This window comes from Orycteropus afer, unplaced genomic scaffold (genome assembly GCF_000298275.1).
Source record: "Orycteropus afer afer isolate SDZICR_OR568_19922 unplaced genomic scaffold, OryAfe1.0 scaffold00042, whole genome shotgun sequence".
Classification (NCBI taxonomy): domain Eukaryota; kingdom Metazoa; phylum Chordata; class Mammalia; order Tubulidentata; family Orycteropodidae; genus Orycteropus; species Orycteropus afer.
This window is the reverse complement of record NW_006921629.1, coordinates 3,959,568-3,974,622: the sequence shown is the minus strand read 5'-3', so window position 1 is coordinate 3,974,622 and position 15,055 is coordinate 3,959,568. Positions and strand designations below refer to the sequence as shown.

Sequence of the window (15,055 nt, the reverse complement as noted above, 5' to 3'; positions counted from 1 at the left end):
CCTAAGGCTCTTGACTGCTAACCAGAAGGCTGGTGGTTCAAACCCACCAGCCACTCCTCGGAAGGAAGATGAGGCAATCTACTTCCGTAGTGATACCGCCTCGGAAACCCAAGGAGGGGTCGCCCTGAGTTGGGTCCGACTTGACGGCACATAACAACAACTTATAGGGAAGCTATGAGATGGAATCAATTTGATGGCAGTGACTTTTCTTTTTAAGAAATAGCATAATTTCTAGACAATAATGCTGAAGACTTAACAGTCATAATTCAGTAACTATTCCACAAATATATCACTCATCTAACCAAGAGAGAATTAACATCCAGAATATACAAAAGACTCCCAAAAATTAGTAGAAGACAATCCAGTCAATAGGAAAATGGGCAAAAGACAGGAATAAGTATTCTTTAAGTTAAAACAGCAAAAAATATACTTAAAAATACTCAACTTCATGTGTAATATGGAAAATACAATCTAAAGCCACAATGAAATACCATATTGGCTAAAATATGAGATCTGATAGTGCCAGGTACTGGTAATGGTGGGGAGTAACAGGAACTCATGGACTGTGATGGAAGGTTCAACAGGTACAATCACTTTGGAAAAGAGTTTGGTATTATGTAGTAGAGTGTAGATGCAATACTCTAACTCACTGCCGGCGAGTCGGATCCGACTCATAGCGACCCCTCCTTGGATTTCCAAGGGGCTATCACTATGCAAGTAGATTGCCCAACCTTCCTTCCGAGGAGTGGTTGGTGGATTTGAACCACCAGCCTTCTGGTTAGTAGTCAAATGCCTGAGGCACTATACCATCAGAGCTCCCATGCAATACTCTAAGGCCTCATAATTCTATGGCTAAAAATATACTTTAGAAAAAACCTTACAAGCATCCTGAATAGAAATGCTTATTATAACCCAAGTCTATCAAATAAAAGTGGAATAAAAGTCCTTATTTTGAACAACAAAAATCTCTACTTCTTCCTTCTATACCAAGGTGTCATTAAAACAATAATAATAATAATAATAGTTTATATAAACTGACCGGAAGGAAGGTTGGGCAATCTACTTTCGTAGTGATAGTGCCTTGGAAACCCAAGGAGGGGTCGGTATGAGTCAGGTCCAACTTGACGGCACATAACAACAACAACATATAAACTGAGCATCCACTTATGAATTATGATTTGTTGGCTATGGTTTCTATCTAAAATATGGTAAATCACATACATAACATGCTTTAATACACAAAATTCTTGGCAGTATCAAGTATGGAGAAATCATATACTTTAGAAATCTTATTTCAGAGGTATTAGCTCAGTGTTGAACAGAAAACATTAGATGATCAATATTCACTAATACTTTTTGACATTTCTAATAAGGAGAAATGGGACCATCAACTCATTAAAGAGTCAAGTCTGGAATATGTAACGGGAAACAATGCTGCAATACAGAGATTTCTTAAAAAGTACCTTCACAATTGTTTCAAACTGGAAGAGCTACCTCAGTTAAAGCTCCCTGTGATGCTATTTTAATTACAGAGCAAAGATTTTTGTTTTAGGAAAAATAGTAAATATTCAAAGATCATTAACAATAACTTTTTAAAAGGCCCCGATGTTCTCAAATCCATCATGTCGAAGCCATTTTTACAAATTTGAGTTACGTACCTTACACCATCGTACTATGATGCCTCCAGGTTTCTCTATTAGTTCTTCGATCTGCACTGGTGGGCGAGATGCTACCATTCCATGGTTAAAAATGTGGTCTTTCACTATGTTAAGAATTGAGTCATCCAACTGAGCAGATAGACAAGGTACATCAACCAGTAAAGGCACTTCTGGTAAGCTGAGGAAACAAAGCTCATGGATTTATGTGGCTTTTAAATGAGAGTTAAAAATACAAGGACTATTTTAGATCAGTCACTTATTATACAGATGTGAAGCTCCCAATAAATGACACTTGTGGCAATGGAGGCTTTGGAAAACATTATATAAAGAACTTCTTCCCAAAGAATTATAAACAGACAGAACACTGGTAGGATCACAATGATCAAGTCTCCAGGATTTTAAAAATTTGCCACATTGGAATTGAAGAAAATATACAGTAAGATTACAATCACAACTATTTCATACTAGTAACAGTGGTAAAGGGAGCTCTGGTAGCATAGTGGCTAAGGCACTTGACTGCTAACCAGAAGGCGGTGGTTTCAAACCCACCAGCCACTCCTCGGAAGGAAGGTTGGGCAATCCTACTTCCGTAGTGATACTGCCTCGGAAACCCAAGGAGGGGTCGCTATGAGTCGGGGCCGACTGGACGGCAAATAACAACAACAACAACAACAGTGGTAAAAAATACATTCTCTATCTCCCTTAATCAGAACCTTTAAGGGGGTGGGGGAAGACAGGCATAGTTTAAATGCTTAAACATATGCCCAAAAGGCACTCTTTTACCTGTCCAACTGAATGTGGGAGGCCTTTTTTGTAAAGCTCCACAGTTTCTCATTCTGTTCTCCACCACCAAGAATGGCGATCTCACCTACAATCAGGAATAAGAAAACTAGTTCGGTGAAAAATGGTCAGATGATAAAATAATCAACACAACCGGGTCTAGGTGAATCTCTGACTTACTGGCAAATAATTCTTTAGTGATGCCATAGTCCAATTTCCAAGAGGTAAAGGTAGAAACTATTTCAGAAGTGATTCTAATGTTAAAGCTAACAAAAAAAGGAACACATATTTTGCTGGAGATGAAAGATTCAGCTCTGCACCAGTGAAATTTGGTTTGTCAACCAATTTTATGTACAACAGAAAGGCCAGAGACTTTTCCCCATCCCTCCTAAAGAATCCCAAATATCAACTCAAATAGCAGTCAGCACTAAATATTATCCTGACATGAGCAATGATGTAGTTATGTACCCTACAAGAATACCACATATTAGACTAGAAATCATTCAACAGATCAGTAAAAGGAAATGCTATTCAGAGGCATATGAAAATGACCAAATTCTATGTCCTTTCACAGCCCTGAAAAGCACTGAAAGAGCTCTTTTCCCTCTGAATGTGCCCTGGAATTACTCAAGTTTTTTTTAAATCATATGACTTTCTCCCTCACCAGAAGGAAAAAAGAGACATACTGAACCCACTCAAACCAAACCCACTGTTGTTGATTCCAACTCATAGTGACCTTATAGGACAGAGGAGAACTGCCCTAGAGGATATTCAAGGCTGTAATCTTTATGGAAAGAGAATGTCACATCTTTCTCTGATGGAGCAGCTGGTGGGTTTGAACTTCTGACCTTTCAGTTAGTAGCCAAATGCTTAACCACTATAACACCAGGTCTTTCTGACATACTGAACACTACCTCAAACTTCTCAAAATTCCATAAATAACTGTTTTTTTTTTTTTATTTTATTTTGATTTGGGTGAAGATTTACAGAGTAAATTCACTTTTCATACAGCCATAAATAACTTTTTATCCCTCAGGAGGAAAAAGAGTTTCAAATATAAAATATTTCTAAAATATAAAAATAATGTAAACATCAAATGCTGTAACAAACTGTATGTGGCTCAAAGGATTCATTTTCTGAAATGAACATGTTTCTCAGTCTTCAGGGAGATGGGTGTAGACTCCTGACCCATGCTAAACTGTCTCCAGTTTTCTTTCTGAATTCCAGGTCTCTAGGGGAGGACATTCTGCTGTCTTGCTAAAAAGAAATTTCTCCAAGGTACTGTTATGATGAATGAATGGCAAATCAACACTTTTCAATGAAGATAAGGCAAAACACACACACACACACACACACACACACACACATGTAATTAACCTGTAGAGATAACATCCCCCAAAAAACCAAACTCAAGGCCGTTGAGTGGGATTCAACTCACAGTGCTTATAGTGACCCCTTCTTGGGTTTCGGAGGAGGTTATCACTATGAAAGTAGATTGCCCCATCTTCCTTCCAAGGAGTGGCTGGTAGGTTTGAACTGCCAGCCTTCTGGTTAGCAGTCAAATGCCTTAGGCACTATGCTACCAGAGCTCTTAAGATGTAACTTTAGTACTACATTTTAAGTGGGACAGAAAAGGAAATGAATTTTCAATTGGAGTGACAGACTTGTGACCTATCTACACTTATCTTATGTCACTCACAGCACTCAACCTACAGAATGGATGGTATTCAGGCTCCTCCTCTGGATCTTTTTCTGCAACTGCCCTTTAAATGTTGGTGTCCCTCAGAATTCTACCTTCTGCTGCCATCTTTTCTCAGGTTATATAGTATCTCTTCCTAAGTTCACTTATTTCCATGGGTTCATATTTGATGTATAAGCTATTTATGGCTACAGTGACATTTTCAGGTATGAACTTTCTCCTAGGCATCACATTCCCATTCCAAACCACCTCTTGGCATCTTCAGCACCTCAAACTCAACATGCCAAAACTGAATGGACCTACAACCCTCCTTTGTTTCCTATCTCAGTAAATGGCACCACCATTCATCTAAACCATCAAACCAAACCTATGCCTTCAAGTTGATTCTGACTCAAAGTGACGCTATAGGACAGAGTAGAACTGTTCCATAGGGTTTCCAAGGTTGTAAATATTTATGGAAGCAGACTGCTTCATTTTTCTATCACACAGTTACTAGTGGGTTCAAACTGCTGACCTTTTGATTAGCAGCTGAATGCTTTAACTAACCACTGTACCACCAGAGCTTCTACCATTCATCTAGTCATCCTAAATCCTTCCCTCTTCCTTCCCTTCTATATCCAGGTAATCAATAAAAATCAATAATTATAGATTAATAATCCCCCCCAAAAAAGACCAAACCCACTGCCATCGAGTCGATTCCAACTCACAGAGACCCCCACTGGGTTTCCAAAGTGGTAAATCTTAATGGAAATAGGTTGCCCAGTCTTGCTTCCGTGGAGTGGCTGGTAGGTTTGAACCACCAACCTTCTGGTTAGCAGTCAGATGACTTAGACACTGTGCTATCAGAGCTCCTTATTGATTAATCTCCTGAAAATTTCTTAAAATCAGCCCTGCCTTACCTTCACCTGTCACTACCTTTACCATCTATCACCTGGGTTACTGCCATGCTGCCATGACTTTCTAATCTGTCTCTTTTGCCTCCAGTCTTATAACCGTTAATACAGACTCCCAACTATAGGTGTGTCATTAAATAAAAAAAAAGCAAACTCTGCTGATTGCCGATTAAAGTATTTCAACAGATCAGTGAATGCGCCATTCTCTTCTGTTCATGCTGATACCTCCTCTTTTCGCTTTGTCTGCCTGATGAACTTCTTTGAGTCTCTATGGAACTCCTCCTATAGAAGTTACCTTTAACTTTTCCAGAGTTAAGTGCTTCCTCCTGTGTTCCATAAGGTCTTAGACCTCTTTCTGCATGTATACCTCTCCCACTGGGCAATAAACCCCTAAGGGTTCTATCTTACCTTTCTATTCACTGTACCTGACGAAGATACACTGAAGGAAGGGAAGGAGGTATAAAGAAAGAAAAGCTGCAAAGCAAGATGTAGGCATGACTTAACCAAAATAACTGGCTAAAGATAGGAAACGTAGCAACTACAAGTTCAGGAGTAAACACCAATTGCATGTTTTTAAACCTTCTAAAAGCAACAATGGAATTAAATTCCATTAACCACTATCACTGAAAAGTATTTTAACTGACTCAGAACGACCTTAAAAACACTAACAATGAATGAGATACTATTATAGAACCATTTGACAAATATCATTTACTCCTTGTTTTATAAATGATTATAAGTAACATTTCAATTTCACTTAGCCCAGGATATCTCACTATACATCTGTCATCCCGACTTATAAACTGTCCCAAGGGAGAACATCCTAAGCACCCCAGAGATGCAAGATGCCTGCTGGTATCCTGAGAAACTAGCAAAGTATTGATCTGAAAGAACCACACTGTAACAAGCTCCCTGGACTCCCACCTTCTCGGACTAAGTCCTCTGCAGTGTTAACTCCATGCTCTATGAGCTTCTGACAGTCATCTAGTGGCTTAATGGTCTCCTGTTCAATGGTATCCACCTCTTGCAAAAGGGTCACCAATCGCTCATCCAGTAGCTTCTCAAGGGTTCCCTTTAAATCATTAAAATGCTGTTTGAGGACATCCCTTGTCTGTGATGCACTTTCTTTGATCTGAAAAGAAAGAACATGAAAACTTAGAATCTCAAGAAAAGGCTAATCCATCGTGGTACACTGCAGTCATGAGACAAAGTGCGTGTGAGTTGCTGTAAGGAAAGTGAATTTGCTTTGTAAACTTTCATTCAAATCACAATAAAAATTGAAAAAAAAAAAAACAAACGATAGGAGATAGGCTTGGAGAGGGTTCTAAGAAGCAGGTCCTGTGGCCGTGGAGGGCGCGGTAGACCTGGATAAGAGCTTTTGGATTGTATTCTCACAAATTATGAGGGACCAGTGAAAGTTTTTGTTTTTCTTAATTTACTTTGTCTCTTTTGGCCTATGTGCCATGTTTTTCATAAGCAGTATACAGTCTCAGTACCTTTAGGACTAACAGCTTAATTTCAAGGCATATATACTGAAGCATAAGTAGGTTTCATTCGCAGTCTAAATTTAAGAAATAAAAAATAAATATAAAGCAAATGTGTATGTTTAGTCTTAGGAATAGCAGTTCATAGCACGAGTTGGTCACAAACATGTTTTTAGCTTAGAATATACTGAGTAAAATTTCTCCTGCCTTGAAACACATTGCCTGACAAGCGACAGACATGACTTGTAAAAAAAAAAAAAAAAAAAAGTACTTAAAAAGCCTTTTTATAGAAAACGTATTTTTTTAAGAAACACTGTTGGTGTTTTAGAAAAGTATCTGTGAAGATCTTTCAAATGGAAATTAAAAATTTAACCATGTAAGAGCTACCAAGTTACCTCAAGTAGTGTAGCAGTCAGAATACCAGACAGCGTTTTTTGCATGACTAAGCTGTACTGTTCCAACAATGACAGTTACATCACAACTTACTCCTCTAAATGACAACGGCACTGGAAACAACTTTTATAGCAACTGTGAGAAGTATTCCAGTTAGCCTCTTGGACTGTGTCATAAGGAAATAATCAGAGACATGGAGAATGATTTAAGTTCTAAGACATTTATCCTAGCATAATATAAGAAAAAGCTGACAAAATCTAGATATTCAACAGTAAGGCAATAAAAAATATATTCTGCTTTTTGTATCACGAAATGGTATTGTGATGATGGATGTTCAACAATGTTCAATACTATAACCATAGAATGAAATAAGCAAATCATTTCTAACTGTGGTTTTTCTCCCCCCATCCCACCCCCAAAAAAAAGAAAAGAAAAGAAAAGGTTAATCCATAGGCATTACTCATAATAATCTCAAGACATGGCTGAACCATCATCTTTCATTCACTGATAAACCATTTCTGATTCATTGGTAAAAACTGGCAAAATTGTATAGAACTGGCCTTTGGGTCAGACAGAGTGAGCTCAAATCCTGGTTCTATCATTCACAAACTATATCACTTTAACCTACTGCCATCAAGTTGATTCTGACTCACAGTGACCCCCACTGAGTTTCTAAGGCTGTAAATCTTTATGGAAGTAGATTGTCTCATCTTCCTCCCATAGAGCAGCTGGTAGGTTTGAACCATGAACCATCTGGTTAGCAGACAAATGCCTTACCCACTACGCCAACAGAGAACCTTATAACACTCCAGTGAAGTTTTAATTAAGCACTCCACACCTCAGTTTACTCCTTTGTAAAATGGGTATAATAATGTTTACCTCATGGAGTTGCTGTGAAGATTAAGTAAAATAATATATGCATTGCAATTGGAACAATGCCTGGCACGTTGTTCCCGATAAATAAATGTTAGAAATTATGATTATTATAGAGTAATACTACTCTATAATACTACCATAATAACTCTATAATAATTACTACTGCACAGAGTGTAGTTCTTGGCAACAGTACGTTTCAGCACAAAACATTTTGAATTAGGAGAGAATTAAAATTCATTTCATTAAAAAGAAGCAAAGAAATGGTAGATTAGAAAGCCACAATCAAAAAAAAAAAAAAAATCTCCTCATGGATAATAAAATGCCCTCACTGTGCTAAAAGAAAACTAGGAATTTATTTAGAAAGAAAACTAGGAATTTATTTAAAATTCAAACAGGCTCACAGGAGGCAGATGCTCATGAAATACAAACCTTTGGGACAATGACAATTCTTTCTGAGTCATGGTCCTCTCTGAGAATCTTGATGAGAGGCTGACAGACCTTCTTCTGGGGAAAATGAATAATCCATACCCTAAAGAAATTTATCCAGTTTCAGAGGCTTTCCACATTCCCTCAGACCCCAACCACGGCAGGTCTAGAGCAGCAGCTCTGAAATTTGATTTGTAGGGGAATCAGCTAAGCTGCTTGCTAAAAATGACTGCAGAGCTCCATCCCAGCTCTACTGGGCTGAAAGCTTGGAAGTGGGACTGGAGGGGTGTATGGAAGGAGTTCTCATTTTTAACAACTCCACCTGCGATTCTGGAGCCCAGACTTTGAAAAACACCACCCTACGTCCAACAGTCCCCCCCGGGTGACAAATTCTTGTTCTGGAGGATATGACAGGAATATCTTTGTATCTCATATATATTCTAACAACAAATTGGTTATGTGTGCAGACACTAAATGGAAAAAAAAAAGAATTCATATAACACACATTTCATCTTTTCTCACTTAAGAGGGACATTCTAACTATGAGCCAAGTACTCAGTTGAATTACAGAAAACACATATACCCCATTTTATTGTGCTTCGCAGATACTGCTTTAAAAAAAAAAAAAAAAAAAATCGAAGGTGTGTGGCAACCTTGCACCAATGAAGGCTTATAAGCACCATTTTTCTAAAAGCACGTACTCACTTTGTGTCTCTGTGTCACATTTGGTAATTTATCACAGTATTTAAAACTTTTCATAATGCTATTCCACACTTAAGAGATTATAATCTAGTGTAAATATAGCTTTTATTTGCATTCAAAAATAAGAAATTTTGTATGACTTGCTTTACTACGATAGTCACTTTATTGCAGTGGCCTAGAACTGAACCTGCAATCTCTCCAAGGTATGACCTATACTCTGCTCTGCAGGTATTACTTTCATCTGACACACCATGTCTACCAACCTATCCCTTTTACTAATTTCATCTTAGCTAAAGTTTGAAGAATTCTTGTTCTGGAGGAGATGACAGGATATCTTTATATTCATAAAATCCACCAAGAAAGATGATAAGAAATTATGGATAAGGGATAATATTTCAATAATCTCCAGTTAACAGAGATATTGAGAAAGCTTTCCATTTATCCTCTAACCCTAAATTTTAAAAGCAGACCACAAAATTGTATTTCAGCAATGTTCACACCATGTGAAAATAAAAGATGCCCATAGCTGAGGACTGAAAAGATGCACAGAAAAAAAAAAAAAAAAAGAACAGAGTCTGATTTGCTGGGATAGACAGATCATGGAATCGTTTCTTCTTTTGCCATTAATGTAGTTACAATGTTATTTCTGCAATAAACAAAATAATACCTTAAATCATGAAGAAAAACAAAAACACTAAATTTTACTGTTCATTAATCTCTGTAAAGTTACTAGAAATGTCTATGAAATGAATGCAAGTGAAAATCAAAACAAACAGAAAAGCTGTAAACTCAACTGCAGTTAATTTGGTTCATCACTCAACGGTGCCATTCTTGAGAAGTGGGCGCTAACCATAAGAAGGTTTCTGAGCCTTAAGAGCTCAGAGAAATGAAGACATCATGAGCACTGTAACACATTTAGCACCCCAGCACTGAGGGGAAATTCTGCAGTTGACCCTGTCCCCCACTAACGGATACGACACACGCAGGAAGTACGCTGGTTAGGTAAAGTCAGTTTCCTCTTTAGAAAGAATTTGAAAGTTCCTTCAGCTGCTGCAGAACCTATGTTTTGTTTTTGTTTCAGAACATCAGGGGGGAAAAAAGAAAAAGGAAGTATATGAACACAAAGCAGTAAGAGGGCTTGGGAAGGGAGAATCGTTTCCAAGTCCACCTCCTGTGCTCGCATAAATCTCACTGCTAGAATTTGGTTTCTAGAATTCCAATTATTTGTTTTAAACTTGATATTACCTTAGCATACCTTGATATTTTCTCTTCCCTGAAATAATTCATAAAGTGAAGCCTCTGTCACTTTTATCTAATCATGTATCAATCAAGTGCATTTGCTTTAGCTTTAAGAAAACTCATTAAAAAATGTGACTTCATTGCCAAGTGAATTTGTGCGAATTTCCTGCAACATACATGTATCTTGTCCTCATCACTGTGTGCCCTCAAGTCAATTCTGACTCAAGAGTGACCCTGGAGGATAGATTAGAACTGCCTCATTGGGTTTCCTAGACTAATCTTTACAGGATCAGATTGCCAGGTCTTTCTTCAATGGAGCCATTGGTGGGTTTCAGTTAGCAGCCGAGTACTTAACTGTTGAGCCACTAGGGCTCTTTAGAATGTATCTTGCCTCTGCATAAATAACTGTGCAGTAGACAACCAATCAGCTCCAAATGCTATCTATCCATCTAGGGGCAAAAGCAACAGAAGTGGGTTGTAACAAAGTAAAGATTTAGAAGTACACAAATAATAGACAACTCAAGGTCTCCAAAAAGAAATGGTAATATACATTGTTTATGTTAATAATGTTCTGAATCAATTTCCCATTAAAGTCTCTAATGCTATAAACCATTAAAACCCACAAAGTTTCCACCCCATCTAAATCTAATACCAGAACAACTGGGATTTTTGTTTTCTTTTAAAGTTTTAACATGCAGATGAGCTCACAAATAACCAAACTCATCAGATTTATACTTCAAATGCTAAACCACACAAAAGCCTAGAGAATACATATACTTCATAACTGTACAAGGTAACAGTTGTAACATTTTCCTCCTGAGCTTGCTTATTTACTATAAAGTCCTAAAACTAAAGGAAACCTGATTTAAGACACCTCTGGTCTTAAATGGTAATATACAGTTGTTACGCTAATATAAGGAGCCCTGGTAGCACAGTAAGGAGCTCGGGTGGTGTAATGGTTAAGGCATTTAGCTAATGAGAAGGTTGGCAGTTTGAATCCACCAACTGCTCTGCAGAAGAAGATGGGGCAGTCTGCTTCTGTAAAGATTTACAGCCTTGGAAACCCAGTGGGGGTTGCTAAGAGTTGGAATCGACTTGATCGCAGTGAGTTTGGTTTTTTTTTGATTTGGTGGCCTAGTGATTAAGCACTTGGCTGCTAACCAAAACATAAGCAGTTCAAACCCACCAGCCACTTCTTTGGAGAAAGATGTGGCAGTCTGCTTCCATAAAGACTACAGCTTATGGAGCAGTTCTACTCTGTCCTATAGGGACAATGTGATAGCAGTGGCCTTTTTTTTTAAATATAAAAATATAGTACTTTCCACCACTCATCTGTCAGTTTGTCATACCGTGGTGGCTTTTGTGTTGCTGTGAAGCTGAAAGCTATGCCACCCGTATTTCAAATACCAGCAGGGTCATCCACGGTAGACAAGTTTCAGTGGAGTTACCAGACTAAAAGATAAACTAGGAAGAAGGATGGGGCCATCCACTTCTGGAAAAACTGGCCAATGAAAACCTTATAAACAACAGTGAAACACTGTCTGATACATAACTGGAAAACTTCATGAACTGCAGTGAAACACTGTCTGATATAGTGCCAGCAGATGAGCTCCTCAGGTTGGAAGGCACTCAAAGTATCACTGGGGAAGAGCTGCCTCCTCAAAGCAGAGTTGATCTTAACGATGTGGATGGAATAAAGCTTTCAGGACCTTCATTTGCTACATGATTCAAAATGGGAAGAAACAGCCGCAAGCATTCACAAATAATTGGAACATCGAATGTACGAAATAAGAATCTAGGAAAACTGGAAGTTGTCAAAATGAAATGGAATGCATGAAGATCAATGTCGTAGGCATTAGTGAGCTGAAATGCATAGGTATTGGCCATTTGGAATCAGACGATCATATAGTCTCCTGTGCTGGGAATGACAAATTGAAGAGGAATGGCATTGCATTCATTTATCATCAAAAGGAACATTTCAAGATCTATCCTGAAGTACAATGCTGTCAGTGATAGGATATTATCCATACGCCTATAAGGAAGATGACTTACTACTACTATTATTCAAATTTACATACCAACCACCAAAGGAAAAGATGAAGAAACTGAACGTTTTTACCATCTTCTGCAGTCTGAAATTGACTGAACATGTAATCAAGATGGATTGATAATTACTCGTGATTGGAATGTGAAAGTTGGAAACAAAGAAGAATCATTGGTAGTTGGAAAATATGGCCTTGGTGACAGAAATGATACTGGAGATTGCATGACAGAATTTTGCAAGAACACAGTGGCTGCAATGATGTTTGTGCAAAGTAAGGACTGTGAGGATGGTGCAGGACTGGGCAGCATTTCATTCTGTTGTACATGGGGTCACTATGAGTCAGAATTTACTTGACTGTATCTGACAACAATTAACAACAATATGTACTCTGTGTATTTCAGGAAATTATTGGAATATACCAGTAGCTCCTCTAACGCATGCTTTTTTTTTTTTTTTAAATTTTATTGTGATTTGGGTGAAAGTTTACTGAGCAAATTCATCTTTCATTCAGCAGTTCACATACACTTTGTCTCATGACATTGACTGCAATCTCCCACAATGCAACACCTCTCCTCCGACTTCCTCCCCATAACCACCTCTTCCCTATGTCCTTCCCTCCCATGAACTCCTGCCCCCTGAGCTATCTCCCTGTGCATGTACAGTCCTTCTATTCTCTCATGCTTGATCTCTCCAAGGAGTGTATCTACCTAATGTAGTAATATCTATATATCTATGCTCAGCTCATATGCCTGTCTTTTGTTTGGCTGGAAGCCAGACCTGAAGGGTAGTTAGGGGTCCTAGCCTCAGGGGTTCCACCAGGCTCTATCAGACCAGCAAACCTGGTCCCCCCTCCCTTTTTTTTTTTCTTTCTTTAATGATTTTGAGTTTTGCTCCACATTGTTCTCCCACTCTATCCAGAATCTCCTACATAGATTTCCCCTCCAAGTGCTTGACAGTGGTAGCCAGGCACCATCTAGTCTTCTGGTCTCTTAGTCATATAGGCTGAGGACTGCATGGCATACCAGTCCCTTGGACTAATTGTTTCCATGTGTCTTTGGTTTTCTTCACTCTTCTTTGTTCTGGTCAAGGAGAGACCTCTTGTTGCATCTAGATGGCTGCTGAAAGCATGCATTTTTTTTTAATGAATTTAGGAAAGAAGAAAAGAATCTTCATCTACCAAATTTAATCTATGAACTTATCTTCCCAATTGCTTTGCTAATAAGAAACTAAGACTAACTTAAAATTAGAGACTGGCTTTAAAATTGATTAGCTAACAAGAATATAATGATTAAAAAAAAAAAAAAAAAAAGAGTTACAAATAAACATCACCAGAAACTGAAAACGGTAACTAACCAAAATATCTCTTCTCAGTCCTTATGAATTGTACTAATTAGCTATTTGTCTTTGCATTCACACTAGGAACAAACCAAAACTAAAACCAAACCCACTGTCACTGAGCCAATTCTGACTCACAGTGCCCCTATATGACAAAGTACAACCGCCCCAAAAGGTTTCCAAGGCTGTAAATCTTTAAGGAAGCAGACTGCCTCATCTTTCTCCCTCAGAGCAGCTGGTGAGTTCAAACCACCAACCAAGCATTTAACCACCGTGCCTCCAGGGCTCCTTGACACCAGGAGAGAAGTTAATTAATGAAATAATGTCACTAATAACAACTATGTTGCAGTAGCTATCATCTGTAAAGTACCAGCTCAGTGCCAGGTATTCATACCCATGGTCTCAAACTCCACAATGGTCATGTGAAGGAAACATCTGTAGATGAGTAAAAATGGGGTTCAGAGCAATTAACTTGTCTGTTGTTGTTATTGTTATGTGCCCTCGAGTCGGACCCAACTCATAGCGACCCCTCCTTGCGTTTCTGAGGCAGTATCACTACGGAAGTAGATTGCCCCATCTTCCTTCCGAACTTGTCTAGTAAAAACTAAATTGGCAGAACTGGAATTCATATTCAGTTTAATTCAAGTTTGTATTTATAAGCATTGCTACATTGTTCTTCTTGTCTCTTATTTTTTTTTTAAGTGCTTATTTGAAAACCTTCAAAAAAATTTGTATTATATGACTCGGTGGCCTGTTAAATTAGTGGCCTCTGGTGAACCACTCCTCCTGGCATTTCTGCCCTTGTGAGGACCTCTCCCCTTGAATCTGGACTGAGCCTTTAACTAGCTATAACCCACAGCAATGCAATGGAACCAATGCTGTTCCAAGCTCCACACCCTAGCCTGAAGAAAGTCAGCAACTTTGACTTTTGTGCTCTCTGGGGTCCTTAGCCACAATATAAGTGTGGCTATCTGTGGAAGAAACCCAGTGAGAAGAGAGAGGGGTAAAGAGAGGAGGAAGGAGACGACCCACCTGTGTTAACATTCCAGCTAAATCTTGCTACCACTTAGGCTTGGTTGGACATTCCAGCCTCAGCTGTACCTGACTGCAGCCACATGAGGTGCCAAGCAAAGGCAGGAGACAAACTGTCCAACTCAGCACCTGTCAACCACCAGAATTGTAAGCAAATAAAATGGCTGCTCTTAAGCCACTTATCTTTGGCATAGGAGCCCTAGCGGCACCATCATTAAGCACTGGGCTGCTAACCAAAAGGGTGGCAGTTCAGATCCACCAGATAAAACAAATGTTCAACTCTTGGCTGACACCAAAACTCTTCAAACTATTCTAGAATATAGAAAAAGATGGAATCCCTCCCAAATTCATTTTATGAAGTAAGCATAACCCTGAAACCAAAGCCAGTCAAAGATACCACTAAAAAGGAAAACTACAGACCATGGATATACACAAAAAATATACATATACATACATACATACAAAAATCTTCATCAAAATCCTGGCCAATAGAC

At 38.5% G+C, this 15,055-nt stretch overlaps 1 protein-coding gene across 1 annotated transcript in view; it reads right to left on the bottom strand.

Annotated features, from left to right (window-relative positions):
- Window positions 1-15,055, bottom strand: part of CRLF3 (cytokine receptor like factor 3) — a 48,635-nt gene that overhangs the window by 20,219 nt on the left and 13,361 nt on the right. The window contains exons 2-4 of the mRNA XM_007937337.2: window positions 5,955-6,162; window positions 2,442-2,526; window positions 1,659-1,836 (exon numbers count right to left, since the gene is read on the bottom strand). Coding sequence (XP_007935528.1) covers window positions 1,659-1,836; window positions 2,442-2,526; window positions 5,955-6,162 — 471 coding nt within the window. The remainder of the gene's footprint in view (window positions 1-1,658; window positions 1,837-2,441; window positions 2,527-5,954; window positions 6,163-15,055) is intronic.